Genomic DNA, 12,865 nt, shown 5'->3' with positions numbered 1-12,865 from the left:
TGTAAGTGCTGGAAAAAGCATAAACTGGACACTGATGCATCATAATTTTTGTGAAATAACCACCCACCACAACTAAGATTACATGATCAAGTGTCCAAAAAACACATATACTGTTAAGCAGTTTAGACAGTGAAAAATCAAAAGAAAAAACCTTGCCCTGTTTTAAAGGGTCAGCTTAGAGGCAGCATGCTTTTGCTAGGAAAATGTCTAACAAATCTTTCTCCTTCAGACTATTAGGTCAAAGTCCCCAGTGAGTTCTGTGGAATTTGTATAGAGTACAGTCACCAGTGCTACTGAGAGGATATTAGTGAAATGAATTATTGCAGATGTGATATGTTTGTCAATTATTTAGTCAAAAATGAAGTTATTCTTTTCCAGTTTTAGTAAGTTAAAGGAAATAAATGAAGGGAGAGGGGTGGGGTGTAAGATGATGTCACCACAACTGAGATATTCATGAATATAGTCTCTTGAATATTTATTGTAATTGCAAAAAGGAAAAAAAAAATTAGCAAAAAAGGTGAACAAACAAAATGCACTTAGTATACAGAAGTCACATACAAAAAGAATATCCAATGGAATACACATGGTTGCTACATCAGCACAGAATTAAAACTCTCCATGTGGATAAAACTTGTACTGAACATTCAGACAAGAGCTTCCATGGATTTATGGAGAAAATTCACAAAATATATCACTCAGCAGCATTTTAGCTAACATATTTTTTGAAACCACAGTAGCTATATTGCAGTAAGAATTGGGAGTGAAGGCACAGATTGAGTCTCACCCCCTCACAAAGGTATCCTAAACACATACTTCAATTTTTCTTCAAGAACAGTTCAGCAAACAAGCTGGTTTGAGAGAACCAGAACAGCTACATGTTATCAAGAAAAGCATTTCTTTTTGTGCATGTAATCACATGTCTGTGAGGAAATATAAAAAAGCCAGGTAAAATTGTCTGCCAGCCCTTGAACTGTCAGGTCACTTAACAATGAAAAGTTTAGCGAGTCCTGTAGCAGGCTGTACATTTCCATTTTAGTGGTAAATCATATTCTGACTGTTACTTTGTTGCTCAGCAACAATGATGCCAAGAATTTCCTTTTTGTATTAAGCAATCCCAAATTTATATCCACATACATTTTCATTTCACTCTGATCTATGTAATTTTGCAGAAGTTTTAATGGCATTAGGTAGAAAAAAAGTTTTTTTAAGGACTTTTCATATCATTGCAAGTACTGTCTTGTGCTACTTCATGTAATTTGGCTACTTTGCTTTCTCAGAGAATGTATTTGATGGCATCAGAAAGGAAACCTGTGATACTGGTTTCCAGTAGGCCTTAGAATTTCATTCTTTTCCAGAGCAAGCAAATTTTTAAAAACCAAAACAAAGCAACAAAAAAACCATAACTTACACAACCTTATATATTGTCACAAAAATGTATCAGATAAAATTAAAAATCTACTTATGTACCTTTTAGCTTGGTACTAATGAATATATATGTATATTTTAGGAAAATTGTCTGGCAAAACCAATTCCCCAATTCTTCCCCATGGCCCAGACTCAGTGGCCTGTCTCTGTTTAGTAAATTCCCAATGCAGATGACACATGCCTTTGAAGCTGGAGATATAGCAAAAATTAACAGAATGAGCTTTTCTGCAGGCTCTATGGGCACAGCTGGGAACCCATGGCAGATCAGTGATTCAGGGTTTAAAGTCTCAAATGTACCCAAGGGTGTTGCTGAGTACTGATAGCCTTGCTCACCTTCTTAGAAAACCATTGGAATTATGCAAGTGAGTAGGAATAAATACATTCTTGGATGTCTCCTTTTAATTTCATGGTTAGATTCTGGCCTGCATTTTGTTTCCATTTGTACCTCAGCTTTATTCCTAATACTGGAGATGCTGTAGTTTGAAGGCCGTGTAAAACGGAGTGAAAATTGTGGGGCAGTATCTTTAAGGAGGTATATCTTCCATCTTTAGTATTTAGAGAAGTTAAGAAACTTAATTGTCAAAAGTGACCAGTTAAGGTCACCTTCCACTCTGCTGTGCTGCTGACAGTGACCTTGAAGCTGTTTGCAAACCAGGGCACCAACCAAAGTCTGACAAGTCATCTGCAAGAATATTGGGTACCCCTGTTTATTATTTCAGGCAAGTATTATGAGTTACCTGTATCAGATTAAAGAAAACCTGTCCACATGATATTATGCAATTCAGGCAGACAGAGCATGTAACTGACTCTTTAAGAATAAATAATTAACTCACCATAAATGCTGAGCTCTAAGAGATTCTTTTAATGCTTCTAGAGAACATGCTTTAAAAAATATAGGCAGACAGTTTATAAATGGTTTAAAGCATTTTCTGATGGAAGGCCTGTCCCACTAATGTGTGTAACATGACAATTCTCAGAAAGGGACACTCAAAACTCTAAAAGTAAAATTGACATGCACTTGCAGTAAACATACAAATATCTTTAACCATAGTCATATATATGAAAAATAGCTTAAGGTACTTAAGAATATTCTTACACTACACTGGTAAAGTGTTTACTATATAATATTTCTACAAGACATGTATATTTACTAGAAATCTTAAGCCACACAGGCATCATCAACAGCTCATCACACATACATGATGCTTTTCCCTTTCACACAAGTTTATATACACTGAGAAAATAATTAAATATTGCACTTATTGGCCCATGATTCCTCAATCTTGAGGTATTCAAAAATAGAAAAAATATCTATTTTTATAACATTTTTTCATGCAACATGTAAGACATTTGAAATACACGAATGCTAGTATATAAGTTACACATTGTGATGGTCCAACTGAGTCACAACACATCTGACATTACTTACAAAATACCAAACAGGAGTTACACCACAAACATTTCATATATCACTAGCTGCAGGTACATGTCAGAATTACTTGAGGAAATTTATCACCAGAAGTGGCAAACAATTTCTATCTAACCTTCACTTTTGTGTGTTATAGGTGAACGTGAAGTTATGGGGAAGTCAGGACTTTTGCTTCTCCCCCAGATCAGATTCCAAGTACCTTATAATACAGGTGACAAGCCATCTACCTCTGCTGGAACCCTGGTTAATAAACTTATTGTCTTCAAATATAACTAATTTGATTTCCAGCAGTAATGACAATTTAAGGATGAATTTGGGAAAAGTGGCACTGAATATAAACAAATAACAGTGGGAAATTAATGTCAAAGATGTACTTCTGTATATATGTGCATGTAATATGTGTGTAGTCACAAATTCTGCTTCACTGAATATCCATGGATAAACAAAAGGAAAAAAAAAAGATTAATTTGCAAAGGTGAACTGCATTTACCCCTAAATAAAACTGGTAGAGTTAAATAATTGAAATAAGTTGCCTTTTTAAATGAGACTGGAAAAGTAATCAGCCTTGGAGAATCTGGAGTCAGAATGTATGAATCAATGGTGCAAATTAACACAACTTATTCCTCTGTTGGTATAAGTGAAGATATGTTACTAAACCCCCTGAGGATGTATCTATGAGCCTTCAAACTCATCGTTTCACCTTGCTAAATCTGTCATGCTAAAGAACTAGGCTTATACATTGTGAGTCTATATGAAACAGGCCAAGGAGGAATCAGTTGAAATTTAGTTAATGCCTGTAAAAATGTAAATAATAAATCTTACTTCTCTAAAAAAAAACAAATATAGAAAACAGTAGCTTGGGAGTGGTGGAATTTGTAAGGGGGTTTCTCTTGGAATGCAATTGCAATATCATTTGTCTGCTCCAAAGGAACAAATGCATAACCACCAAATGTAGAAATTTTGCTACATTTTTTCCCTAAAAATGGCAAATTTAATGCATTCTCAATGTTAGGATCAAACTCCAGCAAATTTTGCGCATCCCAAAATAACACTTTATTTCTAAAATAAAGAAGATGCAGGTGGTACAGCTGAGCTGAGCAGACTGGGAAGAAAATTTAATCTTTCAGAGTGATGCTCTGGAAAAGGCCACATGGATGTAGTTGCTCAGGTAATTTCTTTAGGTGTTGCATTAAGTATAAGCACAAAGGAACAAACAATTCCAGCTAACAGTCACTTACACAGCTGTTCAGAGAGAAAGAGTATTTTCTGACAGAAAATTAGGCTAGTCCATATTTATTTAAAACACCAAATGAACAAGTCTAAATAAACTAACCACCACCACCAAAAATAACAGACACAGCATTAAGTCAGTTGCACTTGTAACTTGTGAACATGAACTCTTAAAGGAATCAAAAACATGCATGTGAATGTTCAGCCCAGCAGGGCTGGCTAGCTGTTTGGCAGGTTGCTGCCAGAGGCACCGCAGGAACTAGTCAATCCCCATGTTCCTGGGTGCTCCCCAAGTATTTTCTGACCAGTAGCTTGAAGGTGCAGAAAGCAGCACATTGTCAGAGCATGATAAGGCTGGTGCATGGCCCATGCACAGGATTTGCTTGCTGCTATAAGCTTTAGTCTAGATCATAACTCGGAAAAAGGATTGCGTAGTATTAGTTCAGCTTCAGCTGGCACTATGTAGCTCAGGATTCTTTGCCCAAAAGCATCTCATCTCTCAGAAATTTAACAGATTCTGTTTATTAGCTGCTGTATCTCACAAAATGGCTTAATCTCTCCTGAAGCGGGTATCTATGGCTGGACCAACAATTTGCTGGGACATTCAGTCTTATTTCTGTGTTGAAAGCAAAAAAAAAAATTAATGCAAGGTGTGCAAGAACTTTTTCATTGTGATGAGGCTGAAAGTAGTTTTGTTTCTGCTATCCCAATTTTCATCTGAGCCCTCCCCTTTTCCATCACAAAACATGGTGCTTTATAGCCTGGTACTTGAAGGACCTGTGCCACAGCACTGGGTAGATCAGGGATATAAGCAAAACCTGCTTGTCTCCTCCAGGAACTTGTAATCAGCGACTGCTGCATATATGTGAAGAACAAGGCATTGATAGTTTAAATTTAGGCCCTTGATCAAGTTGTAACTGGTTTTTCAAAAATGTTCAGCCTACCTGAATTTAAGAAAACTGTATTCTATCCTGTAAGTCAAGAGGAACGGAACCAGATTGACACAGGCTGTTGTTGGATATTCTATCTCATAGGAAGCCAAGGAATAATTTTACATAGAATGAAAATTCTAACACTGCTAGTCCCCTCAGAATTTTTGGAATATTTGAGGAAGGCATGACAAGTTACTTCTCAAAAGCTTTTCTGTCTTTACTGTGTCTCCACAAAAGGTAAGTTCTATTTGAGAGAGGTACTGAGATCATGATGCTCATGATCTAAATGTGACCAACTTTATAGCAGAAAACTCAATATGGCTGTGAAGCGTGTGACTGCAAAAGCCAACCTGTGATGGAAAATCAAAGCCTACTTTTCTGACAGTAGGTAACCCAGTTTGGAAAGGTAAAGCCTGCTTGAACTTCCACATGTTCAATTTCAGAGAAAGTCTTGATAGGATAAATTTGGTTTGATGGTACCACAGCAGGTCATCCTTTCCAAACTTCTACTCAAAACAGTGTCAACTGAGAGGGCTAAGTGGTTTTCACAGGGTTTTAGTCTCATCTTGAAAAACTCCAAGTATTTTATTTGAACATTTTAAAAATTAATCTAACTCTTAACTCCATGACAGTGTCTGAGTGTTAGTACAAAGTTTTGAGGAGATTTTAGATACAGACTCATTCTCTGCTGCTGTACCTTTTAACACATTTTTAGCACTCTAAGGAATAACACTACTCTGACAACTGCTTCCCCCAGCCACCCCATCTCATGCAGAAGTTCAAATATGTGTGGAGGCCTAGCAGGTTAGTTGCCTCAGAAACTTGAAGCAGGGCTTCTCCTTAGATTTTGCTGTTACTCTTCTGCCCAGTCTCCTGATGCAAAATGAAAAGCAATTTATTAATCCCATTTATGTAAAGAACTTTTTATCTATCCCTCAATTTGTTTGAAAAGATATATGCTAATAATGTTTTTCTACCACCAAGTCTAAACAGTCATAACCAGACAGGGAGGGTCTTAAATTCATTGCAATGGAATACTAACAAGGTGTGACTGCAGCAAGGGATGCCTTGAAGTATTTTTTCCTTATGGCACTGTGCACAGGAGATAAAAATTTCACATCACACATCTCAGAGCAAAGCTGGAAGAATACTTGCACTTCTTGCCAAGGTGCATGATTCAGGATATGCCCAAGATCCTTGACAACGTGATTATGTCTGTCCCCTCCTTGCCTGAGATTGTTGAGATTAATAATACAACCTAAGACTTGTCTAAAGAACTTGAGAGCTGAAGTTTAATTCTGTCTCTAGGCTTTTCTGCTCCTTCTTCTCTAGCAGGAATCACTGACATAACAAGAAACATGGAAAAACTGCCCAGCAGCCATCTCAAAGGAAGCTTGCACAACTTTGTACTGCTTCTTTTTTTTTCAATCAGCTGGCACCTAGAGTGTGAAAAGGTACTAGTGAAAGTCTCTCAGCACACTTAGCAACATGCTGTCTTAAATGGGGGAGGGAAATAAAGCACCCTGGAGAGAGAAAGGATCACCATGTGGATAGCACATACCTCTTCTACCTGGCTGGTCCTCCACTCTAAAAAAGAGGGTGCTTTCTCTTAATGGAGGTAAATCAGTCTCCATGTCTGCTAGGGGGAAAACTGCTTAAATAAACTAGCTAACAGGATAGACATAGTTCCAAAATCCAGACTGAAGACAGCATTGATTAATTTAAGTTAGGCAGCCCAGGTAGAACCCTCCTGGCATAACCTTTTTACATGTGCCTATATGCCTTGTTTGGAAGTACCTTTTATTGTTTCAAAGTGTATTTAGATTATTTTACCAAATTTTAAAAAGCAGCCATTTTCTCTTAGTGTATATCAGGAGTTACATAAGTACCTTCAAAAAACATAAACTGTAAAGAATGATTTCTCTGCAATTGTGAGTCATTCAGTGTACTATGTGTTACTTCCTTTTATTTTATTTTTCAGATTTTTTCCATTACTGACAGTTTAAGCCTTGTCTTAAATTATGTCTAATTGGAAAAATAAAATAATCGGGACTTCTTCAGTTATGCTGTTTAGTTAAAAAAGGTCACTATGATGCAAGTAAAGCAGTTTTACAAAGTACTTTAGGGCACAGATATAAGAAACTTCCACCAATTACTAGAGGAGTAAAAACTGTAAAATATAATTATTTTAACACTTTACCATAAAAGAATTTGTGTACTTTATTCTGCTATTTTCACAGTTTTTTGCTGATATTTTCAATGTATTCAGCCTAAGATTAGAAATGTTGACAATTTTTTATTATTCCTAAAGTTTCAAAAATCCTAATTCTCTTACCAAAATAAATTTTAAAAAAGATCAAGCCAAACTTCAGTTTACTGACACCAACAGCAATTTCTGCAGTAGGTCTAAGTAAAATACAGACATTTATAGCCACTGTGGTGTTGGTTTTCTCAGTGACTGAATGGGAGATGAAACTTCTGAAAACTGAAGCATGCAGGTTTGACAGCAATGTGACAAGGCAGCTTTTGACTGTGAACAACCAAACACAATGGATTTGGCTCTGTCAGACATAATATAGGACTGTGTGGTTAATGTCTCATGCAGGCAGACATGGAAAGAGCTAGCTAGCCTTCTACTACAGGGGTAGGTAAGACTGGGATCTCCATAATGATGGAATGAGAAATTAAGTTCACTTTCATAAAATTATTAGACATGCAGCTCCTATGTAAAAGCAAATACACTAGCTGTCCAAACAGGATGAAGTACCTAATATCTCTGAGGCTCTGGACTGAATATCCAGTTGGAAATTGCTGATGAACAGTTGGGAATTTTGATGGCTTTGGGCCCAGGACCTAACTTTCTTCTGATTTCTGCAGTTTTCTGTCAGGATGTGTAACATAGTGAGTGTGGATTTTCCAAGGAAGGATGTGCTTCAGGAAGTGTCTCTTGTACAAGTGATCTGGCAGAATGAGGGATTTGCTCACTACAGGAATACTTCTAAATTCATTTTCATTCAGGAACGTATACGGGTGGCACCAGGAAGCTAAGTCCAAACACCCTGACCACTACCCTAAAAGTTCAACTATATAACTTGAAACTGATGAAGCGAGAGACAGTTATAGGCAAACATGGTCTGAGAACATGGCACCAGCTGAAGTGTGACGCAAAACAGTAAAAAGAAAAGAGAAATTAACATACACCCTGCATGCAAAAGCCAGGTTCTAAAATATGGATCATCCTTTCAGACTAAAAACTGCTCCATCCCCATATGCGTATCTGAACAGCTGTTTTGCATCAGCTGATGCAAAACAAGACTGTTCTCCCAAATAAATTAATAAGACAGTATAAATAAAGGCATATAGACCATTCATAAATACTCCGTTGGCAATAGAACACACTGGAGCTGCCTTTGCTGATAGCTGCATTAGCAGCTGCAGTTGGGCTGCTGTGGAGGAGGGGTGTCCTTTAGCTGTGTGTTCTGGTTGCTGGCAGTAATGGTGGGATTCGTCTCCAGACTTTCTGACATTTTGTCACAGATGATATCCACAAGTCGCTCAAACGTCTGCTTGACGTTAATGTTTTCCTTGGCACTTGTTTCAAAAAATTCAAATCCTAAGAAAATAAAGAACATGTTTATGTTCTAGGCATATTTCAGTATCTCCAATAACATACAAACTTCTCTTGAGCAAGAGACACTCAGAAAGGAATCACATGAGAGCACACATATGAAAGAAGAGCAGTAAAAATTGTAACACAATCAGAGTAAGTACAGTAGTGCTACTGGCTTTATACAAGGCTGGATGAAGTCAGGACCACTCCAAATATATTCCCTTAGAAAAACTCTACTTTAACACAGTTTAACCTAAAACTTGATACCCGTTTCAGAGAAATATTTTAGGAAAGCCCTATATGTACAAATAATGCTTGCAAAAGTACAGGTAAAAAACCAAGCAAGACAAGAAAAGGTTTTTGCAATTTGATAGTTACTAAAGTTAGATGTGAATCCATGGGACCAAAGGGATTTCCAGCTCCACAAACAGAACTAATAAAAAAAGAAAAAAAAACCCAAACAAATGCATATAAAGAAGAAAACATCTTAATTCATTTGTACAGAAGGACTTTTTATCTATTCATTCCCAATGATTAGCCCAAAGCCAAAAACCATAGCTATCCTTAGCCCTTAAGGGACAACGGATTTTTTTCTATAGCAGAGACAGGTGTTCTAAGCCCTCCAGAGACAGTTTTCCTAGGTTCTCTTCTCTGCTCTCATTTGTACCACATCTCACTTTCCACATGGGTCTCATTCATCTAGGCCAAGTTTGCAGCTTGGTGGTCAGCCTGCAACCTAGAAATATTCTGCCAGTGCTGGGTGTTCCCACATCCTTTGCAAAGAATTTGTGTTCTTTAATTTATTGTTTTCTAGGAATATTACCACATTTTTCCCAAGTTAGGGCATGCTCACCTGTTCCCTGATAATTCACAACTTTCTTCCATTCCTGTCTTTCCGCTACCTATAGGTTCAATATTGAAACAGTTTACAAAACATCTGATTCACTGGTAGCTTCTTTAAAGCACAGTCTGGCTTACCCTTTGTATAACTCTTTTGATTCCTTCTGATTAAATCTGAATGTTAATGTGCAATTAGCATTCTCTTTAAGTATGAGAAAAATCCCTGTCAGAAAATTTCAATTACTTGAAATTCCTGGCAGAAGGACAGAAAACAAATCTTTGTGGGTCTGGTGGTTTGGTTTGATTTTTTAATGTTTTGTTTTATTCCCTTTTGAAAGGCCACAAGAAATTTAAATGCAAGTACTTTGGTCACATTAGTGTTATGTATTCAGTATGCCATCTAAACAGAATGTAATCTACACATTCAGTCCTATAACTGTTGTCCATGCAGCTTTTGCAATTTGAGTTCTAGCCTAGAATTGCTGCAGATAATTATATTTAGTTTGATGTGATAACCCTGCAAGAAGTAATAAGCAATGTACAAACTCAACCCTGCTCTGAATTTTTTTTTGTTTTTTTAATTTATGTAAGGTGCTGGACTGAAGTGTCATGAAGCACTAAAATGTTTAAATGTATAGAGCTAAGCACTGGCAAAAGCTAGTGTTCACAGGGAGATTCAATAACAAAAGCTACAAACATTGTATAGGGATTTATTTGGTCATATGACTTGCCTGAGTATCAGAAAGTGTAAGGGTAAGCTCACCAGTAAGAGAATGCTTTGCCATGAAAACTTTTCATTCCTAGTTTCTCTGCAAAGCAGGAAAAATGTGAATAATAAAAGGCTTTCTACAACAGTTACATACAAAAATACAGTTTTAATCTCTAAGATACTGCTTTAGTTTTGCTTTGCAGGCACATTTCCTTTGTTCTAAAATAGAAGGAAAAGGAGGAAAGGCAGTGCAGCATCACTTGCTGGTGGCTTTGGCCCTCCTGTAGAGCTCCATGCAGGAGAAAGCTGTTCAGATCATTTGGGAGCTGCTTGGGGAAAGGAAGATCCTCCACAGTTTCAGTATGCTGTGTCGAAACCCAGATGCAGCTCTACCCCAGAAATACACTCAAGAATCTTCCACAACTCTTAGTGTCTTCTCCACAGGAAGGAGGAGGAAAGCTGCTGTTCCACAGAGGAACAAGCAAAATCATAAGGCAGAAGGGTTGAGTAACAATGGGAGAGTGGTGCACCAAAGCTTTGGAGATGACAGGAAGAACACTGAATCTGAAGAACATTTAGGACTGGAACAGTTTTTACAGTTATAAAGATGGAATAATGAGCACATCAGATGATCACGAAATAGCAGATACGATATCTAGGTAAGAGATCTAGACAGAGAAAAGCAGAAAATGAAAGGAAAAGAGTCACAGAGAGGAGGCCCATGTCCAGAACTACTGTAACAAAGATAAGATCAAGAAAATAGGCCCACTGTCTTGGTGAGGATATTTTGCATAAGAACATCATGAAAAACTTACAAGGCATCCATTCTCCAGATTAAATGGAGGGTTACAAAGTATCAAGCAGAAAATAATTGATTCAAATAAAATACTTTGGAGATTTCTATGGAATTTCAGGTGTGATTTCAATGTAAGAAGGAAATTGCAGTCATAGCAGTGATGTAGGTGGATATCAGGCTATGAGGGTGGTAATTGCTGGGACCTGCTAGGCTAGGCTTTGCTGCATAGATGAAACAATGAACAGACCTGAGAGAAAGTGGCTGAGCACCCAATTGCCTCCACAATAAAACTAATGCTATATTCTTTACTGGAACTGTAGGGAACAGTTGAGAACCAGTCTGGGGAATTAGCCCAAACAGCTCCTTCTGTGATAGGTGCTTTTTTATGCTTGAATGTACACATAAATATCCATCTTTCCAAGAAGAGAGTGGGGCATACATGTGAGCTCCTTCCAGGCAGCTCCTGCTGTAAAGCAGATGCAGGTGCACATAGGTAAGACACTGTTCTCACAGGTGCAGAAATGGTAACACAGAAGAGTCTTTTGAAGCCAATTAAGACAGTTCAGAAAAGCTTTGTGCTTTTCAAAGTTTTTCAAAGCTGTCAAAATATCATGGTATGTACTGAGCAAGTAGGACCAGCTGGATTACAAAAATTCAGCAGAACAGGAGTGCAGAATCTCATCTGATGCAGCCAAAGACACCATCACAAAGACTCTTGCAAGAGAGGCTCCTGTAGACATGCAAACAACTGATTGTCCTGGGCAAGAGATTCAATTTTTCATGGGAATGTTACCTTGTGTAAGATACCCCAACAAATTATATTGGTTCTTTTGGCTGGTTCATTTGTTTAACAAAATCCCTGCCTGTGAAACAATTTCAAGGGGCTACATCGAATTTTTCCTAGCAGAGTATGCTTGGAATCAGCACTAGCATTGTGTTTGTTTTCATTTTCTTATGGAATATTCTGCATATCTTTTTTTTCTCCATGATACCTCCTTCTCTCCTGACTCATCTTGCAATTATTTTACTACTGGCTCTTAGACACAGCTTCATAAATCCCTGTGTATGACAGCCTAAGTTCTATGACTTTTAATACGTTTTTCAGGGTTTTTTCCCACTGTTCATTATTAATTGAGAGAAAATATTTCCATGAGAGTATAACTGTGAAGCGAGGCAGCTGTCTGGTTCTGCCCAGGGAAGCAGAGCTCAAAGAACACCATGTCCCCACCACCTGTGATGATCTGTATTGCTGATGTGGATGAGGCCAGGCAGAGGAGATTATTGCAAAGCCATGGCAAGCCCAAGAGGTAAGAGCTGAAACTCAGAAAATCCAACACATCAAAGTGTTGCCTGAACATATGTACAAAGTGTGTGGAACATGGAATATGATATTTTAAATGCTTATTTTGTGTTTTATTCTGTTTTCTTTTGCTGATTCCCTCTTTCCCTAGTACTGACTCAAAGAAAGCTGACAAGCTCTTGGCAGCTCCTACAGAGCACTACAGAAGCAGAGCTAGACAGGGCACTGGCACAGTTCTGTTGTTCACCTGGTGATCTACAAGGCACACAGAGCATTTAGATGGCTTTCCTGAATGATACACACAGCTAGAATTACTGATTCTGTACACTCTCTGCCTCACATGTGTGCTGATTCTGTATAGACTCCTTCATAACTGCTCATTTGCACTTGTTTATGTCTACTTTCAAAACACAGGAAAGAAAAAATCCCAGAAAGCACAGTCATATGCAAAGAGAGGAACATTATGCACCCTCTCATCTTCCTGAGAAAACATGATATCAAGAGCACAGGCCAGATAGCAAACTTTAAGAACATTTCCACAGACAATACAGACAAGATCTATGCTGATGTTTCACAAGCTGATCAGGAGGCATT

General features: G+C 37.7%; 1 protein-coding gene across 1 annotated transcript in view; it reads right to left on the bottom strand.

Moving 5' to 3' along the window:
* Positions 1-458: 458 nt before the first annotated feature.
* RAB3C (RAB3C, member RAS oncogene family) overlaps positions 459-12,865 on the bottom strand; it is a 122,494-nt gene continuing 110,087 nt past the window's right edge. The window contains exon 5 of the mRNA XM_064402927.1: positions 459-8,629. Within this exon, the coding sequence (XP_064258997.1) occupies positions 8,442-8,629 (188 nt within the window). The 3' untranslated portion in view covers positions 459-8,441. The remainder of the gene's footprint in view (positions 8,630-12,865) is intronic.

This window comes from Passer domesticus, chromosome Z (genome assembly GCF_036417665.1).
Source record: "Passer domesticus isolate bPasDom1 chromosome Z, bPasDom1.hap1, whole genome shotgun sequence".
NCBI lineage: Eukaryota > Metazoa > Chordata > Aves > Passeriformes > Passeridae > Passer > Passer domesticus.
The sequence above is the reverse complement of the archived record's forward strand: the minus strand, read 5'-3'. Positions and strand labels throughout refer to the sequence as shown.